The 15,227-nt window shown below is 33.8% G+C and overlaps 2 protein-coding genes across 5 annotated transcripts; both read right to left on the bottom strand.

Annotated features, from left to right (window-relative positions):
• Nucleotides 1-1,313: 1,313 nt before the first annotated feature.
• On the bottom strand, nt 1,314-7,108 carry LOC115951361 (phosphoinositide phosphatase SAC8). Of its 4 annotated transcripts, none has more exons than XM_031068578.1 (20): nt 6,767-7,108; nt 6,594-6,671; nt 5,936-6,063; nt 5,753-5,844; nt 5,543-5,600; nt 5,206-5,262; nt 4,952-5,011; nt 4,719-4,782; nt 4,522-4,628; nt 4,249-4,335; nt 4,067-4,144; nt 3,611-3,675; nt 3,339-3,437; nt 3,127-3,226; nt 2,855-2,963; nt 2,677-2,749; nt 2,491-2,584; nt 2,306-2,392; nt 1,698-1,764; nt 1,314-1,568 (listed from the first exon to the last, which is right to left on the bottom strand). In XM_031068578.1, exons 1-20 carry the CDS (start codon nt 6,927-6,929, stop codon nt 1,441-1,443), a joined length of 1,794 nt encoding a protein of 597 aa, XP_030924438.1. In that variant the 5' UTR covers nt 6,930-7,108; the 3' UTR covers nt 1,314-1,440. The 4 variants fall into 4 exon arrangements, with proteins under 4 accessions (XP_030924438.1, XP_030924435.1, XP_030924436.1 ...); XM_031068575.1 differs by having other exon boundaries at nt 4,719-4,799; nt 4,978-5,011; XM_031068576.1 differs by lacking the exon at nt 3,339-3,437 and having other exon boundaries at nt 4,719-4,799; nt 4,978-5,011.
• A 1,897-nt stretch (nt 7,109-9,005) lies between these two features.
• On the bottom strand, nt 9,006-13,166 carry LOC115951360 (bifunctional monothiol glutaredoxin-S16, chloroplastic). Its single transcript, XM_031068574.1, has 2 exons — nt 12,631-13,166; nt 9,006-9,729 (listed from the first exon to the last, which is right to left on the bottom strand). Exons 1-2 carry the CDS (start codon nt 13,030-13,032, stop codon nt 9,226-9,228), a joined length of 906 nt encoding a protein of 301 aa, XP_030924434.1. The 5' UTR covers nt 13,033-13,166; the 3' UTR covers nt 9,006-9,225.
• Between the last annotated feature and the right edge of the window lie 2,061 nt (nt 13,167-15,227).

Here is a 15,227-nt window from a genome sequence, read left to right as displayed (position 1 = left end):
TTTATAGGACAATAAGTACTTGCCATTCAACGTTAACTATATATATGAAATTAATATGAAAATCTTCTGGTAAGTCATTGATCCGATTTAGTAGTCTCCATGTCTCCTCAAAAATCTCTCTCATACTTTGATGATAGGGAGAGAATTGGGAAGGAAAGTGGGGTTGTTGGCTGGGCAACATGAGTACTGATGATGGAGACGATATATCAAACATTAAGAACCGCAGAAACACATATTATGGAGGCATATTTATACCTACAAGCACTAGAAAAAAAAAATGAATCAATCACATTACTTCCGAGGCAATTTTGGAAACATCTAAGGTGTGAATTTCCAATTCTGGACTAGCAGATAAGAAGCATATTGGAATTTATTATGTAGCCTATATAAGAGGGGTGTCCTTTCATTTTGCGTTCAGACAACGAATATCTCATGACCATCACAAATAAATTTTCGATGGACATGTTTTACATGCCAAATGCATTGAATTTGGCATGTAGGAACTATTCAATTCAATTTATAGTCCTTATATGACAAGCGATTTTATACTCCAACCAAGCAAGGTTTTTTCACGTTTGCACTTCCTTTCCAAATAAACCTTGGAATCTCAGGTTCCCTGAACTTAATTGGTCAATTTAGGGGACAACCAGCTACCATCTTGTGAAAAACTTGGAGGACGACCAGATTGAAATTGACAGAATTTGGTTCAATTTTCTTAGAAAGTACAAACTAAAATTTTAAATATTCCCTCATATATGTGTTTACTCAACTACTAGTACCTCCACCCAAAAAAAATAAAAACTGTAATTTTGTCTACTCACAAGCAGGCTTTAATAACAACACTAAATGGTACATAAAATTGATATTATCGTTCACCATTCATGGATACATCCTTAAATCAATACTTAATTTTTTTTTTTCTTAGTGTAAATGAGGGGATTCTAGTCATTCGACACCTATGAAATCCCTACAAGGAGGCAGATGCCACCATATTATAAGGTTAGTGGCATTCTTCCATAAATATATGATCCTGTTCTCTATGCATCTGATCCCAACATAAATCCGGAGTTATGCTTCCTATCTTTAGATCCATTTCTGTCTTCCACATTGTTTTCCCGAGTCCAACATGACTGGAATTATTATATTTTCTTCTTTTGGGGGAACGGGAACAAAAACTTTTGAGTACATGGAATAAACTTCAATCACAATTTATGTTAAAGGTTGGCTAAAACTCATCTGGCAAGCAAACCATGCAAACACCACACCAACTCATCTAAAAAAAAACCATTAAGATTACCTAATTTGAAAACAAGTTGCTCGCGATCAACCAACAGAACATATTCAGCATTAATTATAATAACTTAGAAGGTTGGAACATTATCAAGCTAGTATACAATCTGTACCATTTGCAAACCACAAATGGGACTAGTTAAGAACAATTTACAGAAGACCACACAATCGAGGCCTAGAACAGAACTGCCTTCCATTAGCTTTAACCACTGCCATAACTCCAGCAGTTACTCCAGCCCAGATTACCGAAGACATAAATTGCTGTGCACTTCGCCCAACTATATCACAGACAATAAAATTAAATATCTTAGTGAATATCATATAGGAAGGATATATATAGAGAGAGAGACACACACACACGCATGTATAAGTCCCTTGTAGTACACTGAATATAATATAAATGATACCATTCTGAAGTGTGAACGATGTCAGCGTCAAGCCTCCAACTATCAAAGCTGATGCCGCTGGGAGATACTGCAATTTTTCAGTTTGTCCAAAAAACATGTAATCAGAGACAACTCCAAAAATTAACATGGATTTCCAACATCTGAAAACTAATGTAATCAGGCCAACTGAGCTGGACTAGGCCAGAATTGATGTTTTCTTTTTGGTGAAGATTTAACCAATATTTTTATTATTTCAGAGACAGTTTTGACTAAGATTATAAAAATAAAAAAATAAAATTTTAAAATGTCATTAGTGTTACCCAAAATTATCACGATGACCAAACCAACTAATACATTATTTTCACAGGGTCAAAGTAACAGGTTCTCTGAACTAAAATCACCTAATGTAGAATTTTTTTTGATAAGTAAAATCACCTAATGTAGAATTACTAGCACAATTGAGAGGATCCTGAAATGTATGTTCCCCCTTCCCCACCTGGCCCCCCCCCCCCCCCCCACCTTCTCCCAATTAACGGTAATTTGAATCTATTGCCACTTTTCTTGATGGTAGAAGGCAGCAAGTAACGAAAATATCATATTTAAGCTATAAAGACACTTATATTACTTACAGAGAGTGACTCAAATCCATTTAGCCGGAATGGTGAAGGACTATTTCTATTGACAGTATAGTGACCACTTATAAGATCCATTGCATCCTGAGAAAACATAAAATTCATTAAAGCATATTAGCAATACTGGTTTCTTTCTTAAAGAGTGGTATTCATAATCGAAAACCCAAAAATAGGCAGCTTGCCTGCCGAACCCCATCGTGAAAATTATTCAAATAATATCTTGAAATAGCACTCATTCCATCTTTGATTAGTCCTGCTACAGTCTGCTTTCCATATCTGCAGTATTTTGGATCCAAGATGTATTATACACAATATGGTGAACACTTGACATTGATTTTTGAAAATCATATATTGAAATTAGATTTTACCTAACCAGGTCCCCTTTCAGGGCATTAGTCCCAGCATATTCAAGACTGATCTCATCACCTTGCTCAGCCCACACTAAATCAGCAAAATGAAGTTTAGAATGAAACTGAAAACACAATTTCACAGGAAAATTCTGACTCAGAGAGGAAGATAGAAGCAGTAATATTAAGAATTCCATACATGTTCTAAATTTTCCATATTCTTCGGGAAACATAGAAATACCCTCTGAAGATGTAAGCACTCCAATCCTTTGCAACTGTATGTTTAATGACTTCTCAGCCAGAAAACTCTGTTAAGAATACATGGAGGGAGCTCAGAAAACTCTACACTAAAAAACATATCATTCTTAATTACTGCAGATACGATCTACTATAAGATGACAAGGGCGTATCAAGGAAATGTAACAGAACGAGAGATAAGAATCAAATATACTAAATACTGTTTCTGCAAACCTGGGTGACATTTGTTCGATCAAGGCAATCAATGCAGTTATTTCTAATAACTCCTTTCTGCTCCTCTAGTATGTTTCCTTCCATGTCTACAAGGAAGTATCTGCTCAGCTGGAACAGTAATGATTAAAAAACAGAATTATGGATAGCCTACATACCTAGATTGTAGAACAGTAGTAGCAGTTTATATGTAATATTCCATATGTTTAGATTACCCTTGTTTTTCAAAATCCTCTGAGATTTGGTCATACAGAACATTAAGGTTATCAAAGTTTGCGTTGCCATTATAGCGATGAAAGTCAAACGACACATATCTGCAATAAATTGTGAAAACAAAATTAAGTTTTCCTCTGAAGAACCTTAGTTCCTGAGGAAATATACAAAGCTAAAACAAAGCTAGAATCGAAGTCCATAGAGAAAGGTTTTAGCATTTTATAATACAGAGTTAAGTCAAAATGAACAAATACCATAAAGTCTAAAATGTCACCTTACATCTCGCAGCTTTTGCATTTCAGCAGCATATGCCGCACTTAGTTCACCTTCATCACCATGCTACAAAAGTTAAACATACAAAATATCCATTAGTTATAAATAAAAAACTTTCCATTGAACAGAAAAGCTTAAAACTTGTGTACTAAGGACAAAATTAAAGAATCCAATCATTTCACTAGCCAACTATGCACTAAGAACCAGCCAATCAGAATTAATATGCCATTTTTCTGGCAACATTCTGATCAATCAGTTCAGTGATGTTGCCCATATAAATAGATGTCAAAAGAAACAATTTGCTAATATTTTCTTCTTCTTTTTTTTTTTTAAATACACAATTTGCTAATATATTTTGTTCACCAAATTCTGCAAGTTCCAGAACTGCTTACAAGAAGAAAGTTTATAGGCCAGAATTATAATTTAGTACAAAAGAAAAGAGGGAAGAGACCCTTACTTTATCAGTTAGGTCAACTGCTACTATTTCTCCATATCTTTGTAAAAGATCATGGAAATGGCGCTCCACAACATTTGACTGGAGGTAGAATGCCAAATACACAAACATAAACAGGCACTCATTACAATAAAACTCAAGTACTCATCATGGAAAGAGCTCACATCCTGGTGTAGAAACAATACCGTCTGCTCATGGTTTATGATCCTAACTCGCGGTTTATAGCTTAGGTCAACAATCTGCTCCCAAAGAAGTGGAATTGAGCCTCGAATCTGAATTACATAACATTAACAAGTTTTGCTTCTTAAGTTGATACCCTTTTTGTGACTAACATGCATAATGAAACATAAAGAAACACCATGCAAAGATATCTAGTCTTATACTTATTGAGTTGTAAGTTAATGTGCATTTCAAGCACACAATTACTTCTCAACCCCCATCAGATACAGTAAAGATACCTGCAATAATGAGGATCTGAAACCTTCAAGCTCAAGCAATTGTTCAGTTTCAATAAAATTTGCTGTGTCTCCTTCAAGGTTAGCCCCTCTTCTCCACATCCTTGTCCCTAAATCAAATCCAATCTCAAAACTTCAAATCTGCTTGCAGATAGTTAAATAACAAATCATAAGAACCTATCATCTCCACAATGTTATACCTAGACGCCGTGTACACCTCCTTGAAAGTAATGTGATCGTCACATGTGAACTTTTTAAGTTCAGCTGTACAGACTGAAAGCTTAATCAACAGTTAAATGAAAACACTTGTTTTTGAATGGAATATAATGAATGAACTTATTCCAGCGTCTTATTCTCTCACATGCACATGACAAACACAGAGAAAGAAAAAAGAGGAAGAGGGAGGGATAGAGAATGATATTGACTAAACAGCATTAGGAATAAGAAATTTCAGGATATTTCCTTGTAATATAGGAATGATGAAACCGTCAAGCTGCACCAGAAAGATAAAGGCACATTAGGGGAAAGAAATTTGATCAATTAAAGGAAATTTAGTACATCATTTTTCCTTTAACCTTACGAAAAATTTTCCTTCTTATAAGAGATTAAATATTTCTTGCTTTAGCAGACAATAAAAGTAGTCCTGAAATCCTATGATGGATTGATCTAACAGAAGCAACATCTAACCTTAGACTCGATAAGGTCCTCTAAAAGATTTCTGTTCCAAACAAATCGAGGGTCAGCCTGAAACAGAATTAAATATCAGAAACAATATCAGCATGTTTGACCAACCATACTCATTCTTGAAATGGTAAAATACAATCTAACAGCAGAGAAATAGAAAAAAGACAAAGTGCTCACATACAATATAGCTTCATAAAATTCAAAGTGAGATTGGAATGTTAAAATTTTTAGGACATGGAACATCAAAGAGATCTTCCAAAACTCAAACTAGTAAGAAATCAATCTGTAAGCCCAAAACACAAAATCCTATATTCATAGCTGACATGGCATGCTGACTAACCTGCTTCCAAATTGGTTTAGTCATCCATCCTTCAGCTAACTTGTATCTTCTCTGTAAGCTGATAGACATGATCAAACGCATCTTCAATACATTATACATAATATGACACGGATTTGACTCTGAATACAATAAAAAGAAATAGCCCAAGACAATTATAAAAACAGTGGCAGTCTAGTTAAAGAGAGCAAGCTGCAAGGCAAAAGAATTTACTTCAAAGTTATATCTGCCTCGTATGAATAGTATAATCCAGGAGCCGATTCCACTGTTCTCAAAAGTGTTCTAAAGTATGCCTCGTCTTGTTTCTGCGTAAAATACATTATTATGACTAGGTTTTAGGCAAGAATCAAAATCTTAATCATTTCAAGAGATGCCTGCATAAGTTTAAATTATTACTTCTTGATAAGACGAAAACTTCAAAGCCTCATTGCAGGACAGGAACGTCATAGACATAACTTTAAAAATAGGAAAACCAAGAAAAGTCCCGACTTCTTTCCGAGAAGTTATTACGAGTACATACGTTCCTGAACCAAAACATGAAGAATTGAGCAGAAGTCTCATTCAACAACTTACAATTATCATATTGTCAAGTTAGCCAAGCTAACTAATTGGTAAAATTAGCTCAAGCCAATTAATATTATTACACACTTCGGATAAAACTTAGATACAGATCCTTATTTAGGTTCCCCAATTAAATTCAATCACGTCCTCACTCCATTGTGTAATTGTATAGTTACAGAACCGTGGTTGAATTTAATCACAGAACCTAAATTACAGCACAGGAACTAATAACACTTTTTAGCTACGAAGCACAAGCACGTACACAGGATTATAACATAAAATGGCCCGTATGACATAGGTACGCCATTCTAAATGAAGTGTCCGTGATTCCTAGATTTTTTAGAGCAGATTCAATAACAGAATGTATATCGACAAGAAGGGCATTTATTGATTACGTGCTACTTAAGCAAGTCATTTTGCAAATAAACTTAAAAAAACACATTTCCAAGAATATCAAAACTCATCCATTTGTCAAGGAAATAGTTAATACTACCTGCAACCAATCTAATGGTTCCAACAACTCCATAAATTGTAGAGACTTTTGAAGGATTTAGAGAACAAGTGTCATCACCTACGAAAATTGGCCAAAACTATTAATTATTAAACCAAACACGCCCTAAAATAAAGGAATTGGAAAAATGAGAATGAGACGGAAAATGTTTTTACCGGTAAGTGGTTCAACATTGCCGTCACGGCGGCCGATGGAGAAACCTTGGTTTGGGGATTCAATGGATTTGATCACGTACTTGTCCTGAAATTCCTGTAATTCTAGCTGATCGAAGAGCTTGAATCTACTACCTCCTGAAGAAGCGCCATCTCCACCGTCCATTTTTTGTTGAACCAATTTGATGGACGATAAGGTTCAGATTGATTTTTATTGTTTTTTAGAGAGAGAGAGAGAGAGAATGGAAAACGTGAATTTGATCGATCAGGGAGTGTGTGACCGATGGAGGAGGAAAGTGAAGAAACGTCAGTCACAACAACTCGTCAGCTGACTCAGCTCCAACGGATAACCAGTAGATTTTTTTTTCAATGTTGCTATTTATAGTTATAATTAAATGACGAAAATAGCCATGCTATTTTGGATAATTAATCAAAAACACTTTATTTTTATCTCAAAAAAAAAAAAAAAAAAAAAAAAAAAAAAAAAAAACAACAACAACAACAACAACATATATAAATACAACAAAATTTTAAAGATATTTTATTTGATGATAAAGAAACTTTAGTGAAACTAATTAGAATTTATATATGTTTTGATAATTTGGAATTTTTTATTTTTTTAGAATATTAAATATTTTTTTAACACACATAGGAAGAGGGGAGATGGTTTTTTTAAAGAAATTTACAGTGGTATATATTTAAAAGGACCTAATAATTTGAAAGTTAAAAGTAGGCAAATTAGAACCAATAATTAACTCGTGCTACAAAATTTTAGCTTTTCCTAAATTAGTTTTTTTGGAGAAAAAACTCCTAATTATTTAAGACTTAGGAATAATTTCAATTCTTTATACGATGGTTTCAAATTTTTCAATGACCATTTAAATATATACCTAAATTTTTTTTTTTTTTTTTTTTTTTGTGAAAGCAAACATATACCTAAAAGTTAAAACTATAATGGTCAAGAGTCTTGTAATTTAATCGGCATCTCTCAGCAAGCACTTTTTAATATTTGAAAAGCAAAAACTAAGCCTTAAAAGGAAAATTTTATCTTGAAAGAGTAGTGTTTGATAGACACCGATAATCCTTAATTGTTTTATAACTTATCAAGATGATAAATTATGATTAATATATATCGCTCTTACATTATTTTTTTTTTTTTTTTAATTAGAAACAACCACTCGCACATAGGTGATAGGTCTATGATTGATACTTTTTTTATTATTATATACTTACTTCTAACAATTGAGAAAATAATTTAAATTTTTAATGTCAGCAAACTTATTCGATTCCAATTGTTGTCATTTAAGCAAGGCATTACTTAGGCTCCATTTTTGTCTCTAACATATCACGGCAATCATGCTGTATAAGCACGGTCTAACCTCCACTAGATTATCACAAAGATGATTATGATCGTGGACCCCATATCCAAATGGTTTGGCAAATTGATGGGATAATCATTAATCATTGCGTGAACGGTTTTGACTTCATATTCAATCATGTTCGTATAAACATAAACCACATCTTTTTCTTTTTCTTTCCTTGTGTTTGAAACTTTTAATTATGTCGGTTAGTCAAAGTAGTAAAAAGGAAACGGCAATGAATATTGTTTAAAGTTAAAGAAATCACATGTAATTACAGTTGAAAGGTAACAATGATTTTGCAGTCTTTTCCGAGTTCTGTTCTGTTAAATATTTTTTTGAGATGGCATTAATAATTAATGTTTGACACATGCATTTAAAAACTGAAAATTGTTTGAAAATATGCGTGAAAATACGTGCAGGTAAAAAAGTATGTGAAAATACATGTAATATTGTTTAAAAACTGAAAATTGTTATTTAAAAACATGTACCAAACACCCCATGCACTAGAGCTTGAAAATGTTGCTTTCCATGGTATTTCAAAGTTGTTGAAAATCATAAGTTAAAGAACTGTGAAAGCCACACATTTTAGGCTTTTGGCTACAAGTCTATAACAACGTAACAACACCAATTGTTTGGATTCATACACTACGCTAGCTCAATTTAAAAAAAAAAAAAAAAAAAAAAAAAAAAAAAAAAAAAAAAAAAAAAATGGCTCAACTTGTGCCCCTATATAGTTTGTAGTCATATTTTTCTGTCATCGCTTATAGAAAAGGAATGTGCAATGCTTAAACTTAAAACCAATAAGTGGAAGCAAGTTGGGCTGAAAGAAACTGTAATAAAAAACTAAAAAATAAGAGAGAGAGAGAGAGAGAGAGAGCAAATGATCATGCACAAAACATTTTCTATTTCATACTTATTCAACTTTACCTGACCAAATTCCAATTATATTTGGTCAAATTGATAAGCTTACAAACTGTTCAGTACAATTGAACCATAGATGGACCTCAATTACCATATTCATGCTCCATTTTCTTATCCCTGTTCTGTTCTCCTACACCATCCCATTCGACAAAAAGACAAATTGCTGAGAAACTCGAACGATTACTTCTTGACCAAAGGAGCAAGTTCACCCTTTTCATACATGGACGTCAGAATGTCGCAACCCCCAACCAATTCACCATTGACAAAGATCTGTGGGAATGTAGGCCAGTTACTATACTTCTTCAGTGTCTCCCTCAATCCATAATTATACTCTTCATCGAGCACATCAATGCTTTCATAATCCACCCCCTCGCCTTCAAGGATGCCAACTACCCTTTGTGAGAATCCACACATTGGTGCACTTCTTGAACCTTTGATAAATGCCACCACCTTGTTCTCCTTGACCAACTTGTCAATGAGTTCCTCCAGTGGGACTGTCAGTTGGACATGACGTCCAGGTGTCAGCCGAAGATCAGGCTTCTTCTTTGGTGGCTGCCGGACCCAGGTAATGTTTCCTGTTTCATTACCTGGTGGGATCTTTCCAGAGGCTTTTATGTGTTCCTCCATCCATGATTTCCAAGCTTGGGTAAGAGCTGCTCTATCAGGTTCATCTACTACCCCAACCTACAATTGAAACTTTTACAATAGTCACTAATAGGCAAATATTAGTATATTACTCTCTTAATTATTGTGCACAAATATAAACAGATCATATCGTCAACAAATTAAAAAGACTGGTAGGCATATCTACTTAGTGTGCGTTTACTACTATTCATAGTTTACTACTATTCATTGGCCCCACTGCACTTTTTAGTACTATTCATGGGTCCAATTGTACTATTTCAGCTAACTTTTACCTTCATCTACAGTACTTTCAGGAAAAAAAAAAAAAATATTCAGTTTCAACAAAATAAGTGGATCCCAAATAGACCCTGGGTTTGTTTGGCTAGCTTATTTTTTGCCAACTTATTTTACTATTCAACTTATTTTTGCAACTATTCATGGATTCCACTGCATTTTTTGGTACTATTCATGGGTCCTACTGTATCATTTTAACTAACATTTACCTTTATCTATAGTACTTTCAACAAAAAGTTTTCAGTTTCAGCAAAATAAGCATATCCCAAACAGACCCTTAATAGGTTGATTTAATGACCTTTGCTTTAAGATATATCAATCAGTCTCATTAGCAGAAAAACCTCATAAGATCCTTCCCTGTGCTTCTAAATTGATTTAATATCTTGTAACCTATTAGGGTTAATTAGATTCAATGATTTTGTTTTACTACTTAAAAAAAAAAAAATTCAATGATTTTGTAGACATCTGAATTCTTCATGATAGCTGAGCATGCCCACGGTTGTTTGAGTACCTTCAGTCTTCACACTCACAAGTGTTCTTGGGATCAGATCCCAGTACACAAGAATTCGGCAGGGTGTAATGGGGGAACATGATTGAAGGCAGGTATTTGAATGTTCAGCATGCTTACTAGAACCAAATCATGCTTTAGTGGAGCCTACGCATCATTGTAGCTGAAATATTCTTTCTCAAGCCTGGCTATTATAAGTTCAACCACACTTGACCCTATTATGTTAGTGCCGAAAGAAATATGTTCTTGTATTATACTTTTTAGAGTAAATGACGCATTACCTCCCTGTGATTAGCCCAGTTTCATTTACCCCTTGACTTTTCAATTGTTTCACATTACCCCCTGTGGAATGGACTAAAATGAAAATGTTTAATTTTCCATCTAATTTGATGGAATTTGGCATGTGAGAGGCACCTATGCCTTGATTCCACCTGAAAAACACCCTAGAAACCTGATGCCATAGAGGGAATGACTCCCACAATTCTTCACACCTCACAGCTAAAAAGTAGAAAGAAAAAGCTAGGCCAACTTTTTTTGTATACATCTGTGTTTTTGTGAGTCTTAGTTTCGTTTGGTTGAATTTTAGATATTCTTTGTTGCAAATATCTTAAAGATATTTCAAAGAGAAGATTATTGTCTTAGTATGAGAATTTTTGCTTTGCATTTAACCTTGTAACACTTAGGTATGATCAATTGGTGCCAATTACTTTTAATATTCCCTTTTTTGGACCTTAAATAATTTGTTATGTACTTATATTGGTTGAATTTGCTATTAGAATTTACCAATTTTCATCCATTTTGAAGAACAAATATTACATTCTTGATAAGATTTAATTTGAAACTTTTTGGTGAATTTAAGGGCATCAGGTTTCTATGGTGTTTTCCAGGTAAAAACAAGGCACACATGCATCTCTTATGACAAATTCCCTCAGATTAAGACGGAAAATTAAACGTTTTCATATTAATCCATTTCACATGGGCTAAAGTGAAACAATTAAAAAGGTAAGCCAAAACTGGGCTAAACCAAACAGAGATTATATGCCCTTTACCCTTTTTTTATTAGTACTATTAAAAAAGATAAGATATAACTCTAATACCATGTTAGACAAGGCATGACATAGCTTTGGTAGTATAATGAAGTATATGAGAAAATATAAAGAAGAAAATAAACAAGGCAGAGAGAAAGGAAGAGGTTGAAAGAGAACACATAAAATTTACGTGGTTTATCCTTAAGGACCAACATCCACAACAGAAACCCATTGATGGCTACATCTTCATTATTAAGCTCTATGTTACAATGAACCCACATAAGGGTATTTTAATTTTTGATAAGCACTGAAGGGTATTTATATTAGGCCAAATCCTAGACAAACTAGGGTTACAATACTTAAACTCAAAATAAGATTAGGATTACTTTTCTTGCATTCCAATAACAACAATAACCAAACCTTGGTGCCAAATTTTTTGGGGTCTGCCATGGATCCTTTCTACCATTCTATTCAATCCGAAGTCATACTCTTGGTTACTTTCTTACATTCCAAGTGGGATTAAATATACTGAATATGGACAAAGACTTGGGCCTTGATATTTGTAACAGGTCCACAAACCTATTGGGTTTTGAATCCACAATTTCACCCTCCCGCCATTCTTAATGTGTCATTTAAGCTATGGCTCATTCTTTTATACTTTCCCTAATGAATTATCTAGAAGTGAACTGAACAATGTACAATGGCTTCTCAATGCATTCGAGTCTAAAACTTCCCAAATATTAAACCCTAAGCAATAGCCCAAATGGAAAAATGCTTGTGTCCCAAGAAATTTTTCCCAAGCAAAGTTGCGTAGCTGACATCATATATATTATATTAAAGTCGCTCAATTAGAATCCAAACTAGTTTCTAAATGGGGTCTAATTTTGAGCCTCGTGTCCAATTTAGATTTTTTAATTTTGGCGTCAAGTTACCCATTCATAATACTTACCGCGAGAGCCGAAATAACCACAAATACAGCAACCAAGACTTCATTTCACGCTTAACCCAACATAATAAAAAATAACTCTAGGGTAATAGTGTAATTTTATGACTAAGAACCCTCCAGATAAGAAATTAATGCAAAAATTATTAACCAAAAAAAAAAAAAAACGATTAGAAAAACCGTTATACCTTAACGGAGGAGCAGAGCTCCGGCACTGATTTTAGGTGAACGGTAACGCTGGCCGCTATATCCCGTGATATACCAATGAACTGAAGCTCCTCGTTGTTATCATAAACGGCGTAAACGCCAGCATCAGACGGAAATTTTTCGTTTACTTCGTTAGGTAACGGCGGCACGGCGATTAGTTCCGTTTCCGTTAAGTTCTTGTGAGCTGAAGTGATTGTTGTTGTGAAAGCGCGAGGTTTAGTTGGGTTTTTGGATTTGTTGAGAGAAATAGAAGGGAAAGTGTGGGATGGTTTAGGGTGTGAATAGAATGAAAGGGAAGGGGCATTTTGGGAAGAGCGAGAAGAGAGTAAGCGAAGAGACGAGGTACTATGAATTGGAGAGAGGTTGATTGTGTTCGTAGCCATTGAGGTTGTTTGATTTTTTTAGTTGTTTTAGCCTCTGGTTTTTCTTTTTAGGTTGTTATTGTTTGTTTTTCTTGAAGCACAGAGAGAACTTGCTCAGGCTCAGGTTGTTTGGACTTGAAAATTGGGTTGGGTTTGATTTAGAAACTAGGCCCAATTCTTATATCAAAATAAAATAAAACAAAAGCAATTTTTTTTTTTTTAATTCTATAAAAATTATGTTATTAAACTTGTTTTAAAATTGATGCTTTTGAAGAAAAAGTTTGTACTCTTTTTTAATATTCTAAAAATAACTCTCAAAATCTGTTAGGATTACATATTATATTTTTGTTCCAATGTTATATCTAAGGTGAGTTTGGCATTAACTTTAAACTTTTAGCTTTTATGTATAGTTTTTTAAAACTTCACTTTTTTACATTTTCTCACTTAATTTTTTCAATGTATAAGTATGCTTTAACACACTTTTAATTAAAAAAATTTAGCAAAAAGTTAAATAAGTTGTTTCTAAACAGACACATAGTATAGTATAGATTAAGAATTTATAGGATAGAAGTAAGAATTAGACTCCGATAAGAATTATGTTGACTTTGATCAAAATCGATATCTTAAATCAATTCCTTTGTTACATGACCTAAAATTTTTCTTTCTGATGAATTTTTCTCATTTTCATAAACTATGCACATCCTATGAATGGTTTGTGCAAGATTTCTTTTCAAAAATTCACTCCCCCTTTTCTTGGTTATTTTTGGAATTAACCTATTTGGGGCTAATATTTCACAATCCGACACAATAGGCCTCACTAAATAAACTTCATGTATGCTGGCTCAAAATATAGTCAAAAGCCCAATCACTGCTAAAGGAGACGGAGTTTGCGTCCTACTACTATAAATAGGTGGAATATCATGTAAATTATTGATCAAGCCTGAAACTACACAAATGTGTAAATAAACAAGGCCAAATTAATTTAATACCTAACAATCTATCTACAACAATTTAGTAGGTTCAAATTGAATCTTCTCCCATTCAACAGTACCATCATAATTCCCTTTTTCACCTTTTCACCTAATTTTTCTCTTTCATCCATTCATATGAATTATTACTTATATTTAATTTACTCTTATATTCTTCATGGGTACCCAATGTATCACTAACATCTTCTTACATAAGGCTAGACTACCCACCCTTATGTGAGAAGGAAACGTAATGCTGATGTGAATAGTAGACTCCATCCCCTGACACGACCTTGGGTCCAAAAACACATCAATTTGAAAATAACCCATGATGAATAAAAATGACAACACAATTAATTTGTACTACGTATTTATTTTTTCCTTTTGAACATACCCAGATAACAACAAATATCAAGAAACTTCTTACTTCAATGAACTTGTAAGAAATCAAAGACACATTAAGGAGAAAAGGGCAAGAGGAAGGGAACAAACTGTATGGTATATTGGCCAACCTCCCGCCTCACCTAATATAAATGTTGATGTAGGACTTATGAACTGTTTCCACACGTGTGCAAATTTTGCTATTTATGTACTAGGGTTTAAGCATTGCAGCCACCTAAAATAGACTTTGCTTGGACAGTGCACAATGAAAAGATCCCTTTAGCCTTAACAACTGTTTTCCACACGTGTATAATTGAACTGTACAATTCGATTAGGCCAAATCCATTTTCCAAGGCATCGACATCATCTTCCATTACCTAGTTTTACCTAGATTTTGATTTGTGATTACCTAGGAGTCTAGGACTATCCATTCTATTCATCGGACAACAATGGAGGATTAGAAATTTGGAATTGTCCAATCTGGTTCATGTTTTTTATTGGGGTGAACATGAAGGATCTCCAGGTTGGGACCAATTTTTAGTTGTATTTGTTGCAGTGATTGCGTTGTGTGGGTTGTAATGTCCATGTCAAGCATATTTTAATCTTGAAAGCACCACCGGGAGATTACGAATAGCTTTGATTTGGAAGTAATTATTTTACAATGTAAATACAAAAGTATATGTTCTTGGCTGTGTACATTGCTGCACTGACAATTCTGTATATATCATTATTCCCCACAACATGATCTTTCAATAATAACTGAACCTTAACAGCCTCTATAGTTGGATTTAATGATTACCAGTTACATAGGACTCTAGTGGGATTAATTGATTAAAACCAACAGAGGAGGACAGCACATGCTGATCC

The sequence above is a fragment of the Quercus lobata genome, chromosome 7 (genome assembly GCF_001633185.2).
Source record: "Quercus lobata isolate SW786 chromosome 7, ValleyOak3.0 Primary Assembly, whole genome shotgun sequence".
Taxonomy (NCBI): domain Eukaryota; kingdom Viridiplantae; phylum Streptophyta; class Magnoliopsida; order Fagales; family Fagaceae; genus Quercus; species Quercus lobata.
Note: the sequence above shows the minus strand (reverse complement) of the source record. Positions and strands in the feature narration are given on the sequence as shown.

Coding starts and splice junctions, on each gene's coding strand:
- LOC115951361 (XM_031068578.1), bottom strand. CDS start 6,929: ATGGACGGTGGAGATGGCGCTTCTTCAGGAGGTAGTAGATTCAAGCTC. Junction 3,676..4,066: donor CAGTTGACCTAACTGATAAA/GTAAGGGTCTCT, acceptor TAACTTTTGTAG/CATGGTGATGAAGGTGAACT. Junction 3,227..3,338: donor GAGGATTTTGAAAAACAAGG/GTAATCTAAACA, acceptor CCAGCTGAGCAG/ATACTTCCTTGTAGACATGG.
- LOC115951360 (XM_031068574.1), bottom strand. CDS start 13,032: ATGGCTACGAACACAATCAACCTCTCTCCAATTCATAGTACCTCGTCT. Junction 9,730..12,630: donor AGCTCTGCTCCTCCGTTAAG/GTATAACGGTTT, acceptor TTTCAATTGTAG/GTTGGGGTAGTAGATGAACC.